General features: G+C 40.3%; 1 protein-coding gene across 1 annotated transcript; it reads left to right on the top strand.

Moving 5' to 3' along the window:
• The first annotated feature begins 3,511 nt into the window (after nt 1–3,511).
• On the top strand, nt 3,512–7,883 carry LOC133099804 (epidermal growth factor receptor-like). Its single transcript, XM_061203679.1, has 2 exons — nt 3,512–3,997; nt 7,636–7,883. Exons 1-2 carry the CDS (start codon nt 3,562–3,564, stop codon nt 7,881–7,883), a joined length of 684 nt encoding a protein of 227 aa, XP_061059662.1. The 5' UTR covers nt 3,512–3,561.
• The last annotated feature ends 430 nt before the right edge of the window (nt 7,884–8,313 follow it).

The raw sequence follows: 8,313 nt of genomic DNA, 5'->3' as shown, positions 1-8,313 counted from the left end.
CAGATACTCATAAGACCCTAGACGGTCTGTTCTGGTTTGATGGTATATTTTTCAGTTCCCAGCTACCTCTGTCCATCCATCAACCTCTCTTTTATAGAGCAGCATAAAAATTGCTGTGTTAGCAAAAACAGAAATGCAGATTAATGGAACAGGATAGAAAGCCCAGAGATAAACCCACACACATCTGGTCACCTTATCTTTGATAAAGGAGGAAAGAATATACAATGGAGAAAAGACAGCCTATTCAATAAGTGGTGCTGGGAAAACTGGACAGCTAGATGTAAAAGAATGAAATTAGAACATTCCCTAACACCATACACAAAAATAAACTCAAAATGGATTAAAGACCTAAATGTAAGGCCAGACACTATAAAACTCTTAGAGGAAAACATAGGCAGAACACTCTATGACATACATCACAGCAAGATCCTTTTTGACCCACCTCCTAGAGAAATGGAAATAAAAACAAAAATAAACAAATGGGACCTAATGAAACTTAAAAGCTTTTGCACAGCAAAGGAAACCATAAACAAGACCGAAAGACAACCTTCAGAATTGGAGAAAATATTTGCAAATGAAGCAACTGACAAAGGATTAATCTCCAAAATATACAGGCAGCTCATACAGCTCAATATCAAGAAAACAAACAACCCAATCCAAAAATGGGCAGAAGATCTAAATAGACATTTCTCCAAAGAAGATATACAGATTGCCAACAAACACATGAAAGGATGCTCAACTTCACTAATCATTAGAGAAATGCAAATCAAAACTATAATGAGGTATCACCTGACACCAGTCAGAATGGCCATCATCAAAAATTCTACAAACAATAAATGCTGGAGAGGGTGTGGAGAAAAGGGAACCCTCTTGCCCTGTTGGTGGGAATGTAAATTGATACAACCACTATGGAGGACAGTATGGAGGTTCCTTATAAAACTAAAAATAGAACTACCATACAACCCAGCAATCCCACTACTGGGCATATACTCTGAGAAAACCATAATTCAAAAAGAGTCATATACCACAATGTTCATTGCAGCTCTATTTACAATAGCCAGGACATGGAAGCAACCTAAGTGTCCATCGACAGATAAATGGATAAAGAAGGTGCAGCACGTATATACAATGGAATATTACTCAGCTATAAAAAGAAATGAAACTGAGTTATTTGTAGTGAAGTGGATGGACCTAGAGACTGTCATACAGAGTGAAATACGTCAGAAAGTGAAAAACAAATACCGTATGCTAACACATATATATGGAATCTAAAAAAAAAAAAAAAAAAAAAAAAAGTTTCTGAAGAACCTAGGGGCAGGACAGGAATAAAGACACAGACATAGAGAATGGACTTAAGGACACTGGGAGGGGGAAGGGTAAGCTGGGACAAAGTGAGAGAGTGGCATGGACATATATACACTACCAAATGTAAAATAGATAGCTAGTGGGAAGCAGCCGCATAGAACAGGGAGATCAGCTCGGTCCTTTGTGACCACCTAGGTGGGCAAGAGGGAGGAGATATGGGGATATATGTATGCATATGGCTGATTCACTTTGTTATAAAGCAGCAACTAACACACCATTGTAAAGCAATTATACTCCAATAAAGATGTTAAAAAATCAATCAATCAATCAAAAAAATATTGCTGTGCTGGTTTACAATCTAGTTCAGTGATGAGTGTCTGGAAAGTGAACTCTAGGCCTCTATTTAGGGACCTTCATCTGTAAGCTTAACTCCTCCTTGAAACTATTTTTGGGCTCAGTCTATTCCATGCTCTCAGTGCACTGTGCTTCCCTCAGCAGGGTGCTCAGCGCACGGTTTGTGTGACGTGTCTGTCCCCTCCCTCGCAGCTCCTGAGGGCACACCTGATGTCTTGTTCAGCTTCCTGTCCCCAATACCCACCACTCTGGCCCCTAGGAGGCCCCTAGGAGGTGCTCAGGAACTTGAATTAATTTTGGGAAGAGGGGTGTGGTTTTCCAAACTTATTGCTTTGACACAGAGGTCAGACTCCTCTGCAGTAGTAATTATCATTTACCAACATCCATTAGCTTAAACTCACTTTGGGAAGGTTTCCAAGGCAATAGTCCTCAGTCACTAACGCACTCACCTATGCTTCACACCAGCACTGTGATGTCTGCATCATGTCCACAGCACTTTTTTCTGTATGAATCAGGAGCTCTAACTGGAGGCAGGGACAGTGGTGGCTCGCCGCCACAGGGAATCTGAAAATCACCCTCTCAATTCCCTGTCCTCCCCCCCCCCCCAGTGCTAACAGGAATGTGGGCAGTGCCCATCTTTCCTCAGTACAAGGCTGGGTTCCCAACATGCTGGAGGATTAATTAAAATCAAGAATTGGCCCTATTCAGTTTTTTTTTCAGACTGTTTGGCTCTTCAGCAGTTTGATTTTGGCAAGGGGGGAAGGAATCACCATGATCCTGTTCATTATAATTTTTGGTTGTTGTTTCAAATTTGAAAATTTCAGAAAGAAGTAGTAGGGACCTAGAAAAGCAGTGGTTTAGTGGATAAGGGCAAAGACTTGGAAGTTTGATAGATCCACATTTGAATTCAGATGCAACACTTACTAGCTTGTGAACCTGGGCACCGAGCCTCAGTTTTCTCATCTGTAAAGTGGGAGTGAAAACAGTACCTACTTCAAAGGACTGCTGATAAGAAAGTGAGATAATGTATATGCCTAGCACAGTGCCTGTGGTATAGTAAATAATCAATACATATTAGCTATGATGATGATTATTAACATCACCTTATTTTATATGATTATCTTGACACTTAATTTTATAATTGAGTGAATTGAGGCCTGGAGAGATTAAGTGATTTACACAGCTAATCAGGGGTGGAGCCACTGCAATAAATCAGATTATTTTGAGACTCAGTCTGGGGTTCTGCCCATTACAAAATAGAGTTTATTCCCATGCTCCAGGTTCTGAAAATCAGTGCAGTGTTCCCCTGATTTGGAATATGGTTTCATTTGCTTTCAAGACTTTTACACTGGTTGTCACCAACTGTCAGAAGAGGCAGTTTTCCTGTCTTCAAGGAGCTCATAATCTAAGCACAATCTAAAATCTTTGAATATAGATGGAAATAGAGGACACTCAGTTCATATACTAAATCGGACAAATGAATGATCTAATACAATTTCCAAGAAAGTGTCATAGGAAGAAGCTGGGAGTAATTTGGAATCTTTCTAACAGGTCTTAAAAGACGGAGAAAGTAGACACTCAGAACATGTAAATAAAATCAAGGGAAGCTGGGATCAGAGAGATTCTCCACCTTCAGGGAGCAGCGTGGAGGCAAGTCTGCAGCAGAATAATATCCATTGATGGTGAGGAAAGTCTAAGAAGTTAAGCAGCACAAAAGTCCCAGACTGAACGCTCAAGAGTTGTCCTTGAGACATCCTGGCTGCCGGCGCAGCGCGCAGCCTCCGCCCCGGCTCGGTGCGCACGCCCGCGGCCCCGCGCGAGCCCCGTCCGCCCCGCGCCTCCGAGTCCCGCGCCCCGTGCACGGCAGTCGCTGCGTCCCGACCGAGTGCGGAGCCCGGCGCGATGCGACGCTCCGAGGCGGGCCGCGCCGTGCTCCGGGCGCTGCTGGCCGCGCACTTCCAGGCGAGTCCGGCGCTGTTGGAGAAGAAAGTTTGCCAAGGGACAAGTAACAAGCTCACCCAGTTGGGCACTTTTGAAGACCACTTTCTGAGCCTCCAGAGGATGTTCAATAACTGTGAGGTGGTCCTTGGGAATTTGGAAATTACCTACATGCAAAGTAGTTACAACCTTTCTTTCCTAAAGACCATCCAGGAGGTTGCTGGCTATGTACTCATTGCCCTCAACACAGTGGAGAAGATTCCTTTGGAAAAGCTGCAGATCATCAGAGGAAATGTGCTCTATGAAAACACCGATGCCTTAGCGGTCTTATCCAACTACGGTGCAAATAAAACCAGACTGAAGGAGTTGCCCATGAGAAACTTACAGGAGATCCTGCAAGGCGCCGTGCGATTAAATTTAAAAAAATTGAAATCGTATCAAGTATCTTTTCCGACCACAACGCTATGAGACTAGATATCAATTACAGGAAAAGATCTGTAAAAAATACAAACACATGGAGGCTACACAATACACTACTTAAGAACGAAGTGATCACTGAAGAAATCAAAGGGGAAATCAAAAAATACCTAGAAACAAATGACAATGGAGACACGACGACCCAAAACCTATGGGATGAGGCAAAAGCAGTTCTAAGAGGGAAGTTTATAGCAATACAAGCCTACATCAAGAAACAGGAAACATCTCGAATAAACAACCTAACCTTGCACCTAAAGCAATTAGAGAAAGAAGAACAAAAAAACCCCAAAGCTAGCAGAAGGAAAGAAATCATAAAGATCAGATCAGAAATAAATGAAAAAGAAATGAAGGAAACAATAGCAAAAATCAATGAAACTAAAAGCTGGTTCTTTGAGAAGATAAACAAAATTGATAAACCATTAGCCAGACTCATCAAGAGAAAAAGGGAGAAGACTCAAATCAATAGAATTAGAAATGAAAAAGGAGAAGTAACCACTGACACTGCAGAAATACAAACGATCATGAGAGATTACTACAAGCAACTCTATGCCAATAAAATGGACAACCTGGAATAAATGGACAGATTCTTAGAAATGCACAACCTGCTGAGACTGAACCAGGAAGAAATAGAAAATATGAACAGACCAATCACAAGCACTGAAATTGAAACTGTGATTAAAAATCTTCCAACAAACAAAAGCCCAGGACCAGATGGCTTCACAGGTGAATTCTATCAAACATTTAGAGAAGAGCTAACACCTATCCTTCTCAAACTCTTCCAAAATATTGCAGAGGGAGGAACACTCCCCAACTCATTCTACGAGGCCACCATCACCCTGATACCAAAACCAGACAAAGATGTCACAAAGAAAGAAAACTACAGGCCAATATCACTGATGAACATAGATGCAAATATCCTCAACAAAATACTAGCAAACAGAATCCAACAGCACATTAAAAGGATTATACACCATGATCAAGTGGGGTTTATTCCAGGAAGGCAAGGATTCTTCAATATACGCAAATCAATCAACGTGATACATCATATTAACAAATTGAAGGAGAAAAACCATATGATCATCTCAATAGATGCAGAGAAAGCTTTTGACAAAATTCAACACCCATTTATGATAAAAGCCCTGCAGAAAGTAGGCATAGAGGGAAATTTCCTCAACATAATAAAGGCCATATATGACAAACCCACAGCCAACATTGTCCTCAATGGTGAAAAACTGAAACCATTTCCACTAAGATCAGGAACAAGACAAGGTTGCCCACTCTCACCACTATTATTCAACATAGTTTTGGAAGTGTTAGCCACAGCAATCAGAGAAGAAAAAGAAATAAAAGGAATCCAAATCGGAAAAGAAGAAGTAAAGCTGTCACTGTTCGCAGATGACATGATACTATACATAGAGAGTCCTAAAGATGCTACTAGAAAACTACTAGAGCTAATCAATGAATTTGGTAAAGTAGCAGGATACAAAATTAATGCACAGAAATCTCTTGCATTCCTATATACTAATGATGAAAAATCTGAAAGTGAAATTAAGAAAACACTCCCGTTTACCACTGCAACAAAAAGAATAAAATATCTAGGAATAAACCTACCTAAGGAGACAAAAGACCTGTATGCAGAAAATTATAGGACACTGATGAAAGAAATTAAAGATGATACAAATAGATGGAGAGATATACCATGTTCTTGGATTGGAAGAATCAACATTGTGAAAATGACTCCGCTACCCAAAGCAATCTACAGATTCAATGCAATCCCTATCAAACTAGCACTGGCATTTTTCACAGAACTAGAACAAAAAATTTCACAATTTGTATGGAAACACAAAAGACCCCGAATAGCCAAAGCAATCTTGAGAACGAAAAATGGAGCTGGAGGAATCAGGCTCCCTGACTTCAGACTATATTACAAAGCTACAGTAATCAAGACAGTTTGGTACTGGCACCAAAACAGAAATATAGATCAATGGAACAGGATAGAAAGCCCAGAGATAAGCCCACGCACATATGGTCACCTTATCTTTGATAAAAGAGGCAAGCATATACAGTGGAGAAAAGACAGCCTCTTCAATAAGTGGTGCTGGGAAAATTGGACAGGTACATGTAAAAGTATGAAATTAGAACACTCCCTGACACCATACACAAAAATAAACTCAAAATGGATTAAAGACCTAAGTGTAAGGCCAGACACTATCAAACTCTTAGAGGAAAACATAGGAAGAACACTCTATGACATAAATCACAGCAAGATCCTTTTTGACCCAGCTCCTAGAGAAATGGAAATAAAAACACAAATAAACAAATGGGACCTAATGAAACTTAAAAGCTTTTGCACAGCAAAGGAAACCATAAACAAGACCAAAAGACAACCCTCAGAATGGGAGAAAATATTTGCAAATGAAGCAACTGACAAAGGATTAATCTCCAAGATTTACAAGCAGCTCATGCAGCTCAATAACAAAAAAACAAACAACCCAATCCAAAAATGGGCAGAAGACCTAAATAGGCATTTCTCCAAAGAAGATATACAGATGGCCAACAGACACATGAAAGAATGCTCAACATCATTAATCATTAGAGAAATGCAAATCAAAACTACAATGAGGTATCATCTCACACCAGTCAGAATGGCCATCATCAAAAAATCTAGAAACAATAAATGCTGGAGAGGGTGTGGAGAAAAGGGAACACTCTTGCACTGTTGGTGGGAATGTAAATTGATACAGACACTATGGAGAACAGTATGGAGGTTCCTTAAAAAACTAAAAATAGAACTACCATACGACCCAGCAATCCCACTACTGGGCATATACCTTGAGAAAACCATAATTCAGAAAGGGTCATGTACCAAAATATTCATTGCAGCTCTGTTTACAATAGCCAGGACATGGAAGCAACCTAAGTGTCCATCATCGGATGAATGGATAAAGAAGATGTGGCACATATATACAATGGAATATTACTCAGCCATAAAAAGAAATGAAATGGAGGTATTTGTGGAATACCTCATTTGTGAAATGAGGTGGATGGAGTTAGAGTCTGTCATACAGAGTGAAGTAAGTCAGAAAGAGAAAAAGAAATACAGTATGCTAACACATATATATGGAATCTAAGGAAAAAAAAAAAAAAGGTCATGAAGAACCTAGTGGCAAGACGGGAATAAAGACACAGACCTACTAGAGAATGGACTTGAGGATATGGGGAGGGGGAGGGGTGAGATGTGACAGGGTGAGAGAGTGTCATGGACATATATACACTACCAAATGTAAAATAGATAGCTAGTGAGAAGCAGCCACATAGCACAGGGAGATCAGCTCGGTGTTTTGTGACCACCTAGAGGGGTGGGATGGGGAGGGTGGGAGGGAGGGAGATGCAAGAGGGAAGAGATATGGGAACATATGTATATGTATAACTGATTCACTTTGTTATAAAGCAGAAACTAACACACCATTGTAAAGCAATTATACTTCAATAAAGATGTTTAAAAAAAAAAAAAAAAAAGAGTTGTCCTTACCTGAGTCCATTATATCACTTCCTCACCAGGCTTCAACCTGCTCCTTCTGTCGCTGACTCTGCTGATGGCGTTTCCAATCTCCTGTCTCCAAAGCTTAGAAATCTGTGCTTCGCCCTCAACTGTTAATCCACCCTCATACCCAGCCATCATCAAATTCTGTTGCTCAGCCAAAAACCAGAATCCAGCTTTGGAAACTGGCCCTACCTCTCATCTCCACTGCCATTGCCCTGTCAGAGCATGGGCTTCACCTGCCAGTGATACTCCAGCAGCCTCCTAACCAGCTAACAATTATACAAACTTCAGCCCTCAGTAGGTTTCTGTCTCACTCCCCTCTCTTCTAGGAGTCATCAGAGCGTGGGAGTTGATGTAGAAAATCAACAATCCTTCAGGATAGCCTCAGTCGTGCCTTGCATTCTCTTTAGTACTTCTGTTTCAAATGGAAAAATAGACATAAATAAGGCAATTAAAACCACAGAGTGTGAAATCTGTCAGCTAATGAATCAGTGAGAAAGTTTTGTTTTGTTTTTAAGTAATACATATCTATATTTGATTGTAGAAGCTTATTTTTGTTTTTTTAAACTGCAGGAATAACTAAACATTTTGATATTAAGAATTCTCTAGCTCCTTCTAGACCTGCCTCATGACACAATAATGAAGAAATTTCAAGGTTTTAACATGGAATGGGAATGAATTAATGGGATAATTCT

Source organism: Eubalaena glacialis, chromosome 10 (genome assembly GCF_028564815.1).
Source record: "Eubalaena glacialis isolate mEubGla1 chromosome 10, mEubGla1.1.hap2.+ XY, whole genome shotgun sequence".
Taxonomy (NCBI): domain Eukaryota; kingdom Metazoa; phylum Chordata; class Mammalia; order Artiodactyla; family Balaenidae; genus Eubalaena; species Eubalaena glacialis.
Note: the sequence above shows the minus strand (reverse complement) of the source record. Positions and strands in the feature narration are given on the sequence as shown.

Bases quoted from the DNA above. Each gene is read 5' to 3' on its own strand.
- LOC133099804 (XM_061203679.1), top strand. From the start codon at position 3,562: ATGCGACGCTCCGAGGCGGGCCGCGCCGTGCTCCGGGCGCTGCTGGCC. The intron at 3,998-7,635 runs GCGCCGTGCGAT...CTTCCTCACCAG, and splicing joins CTTACAGGAGATCCTGCAAG to GCTTCAACCTGCTCCTTCTG.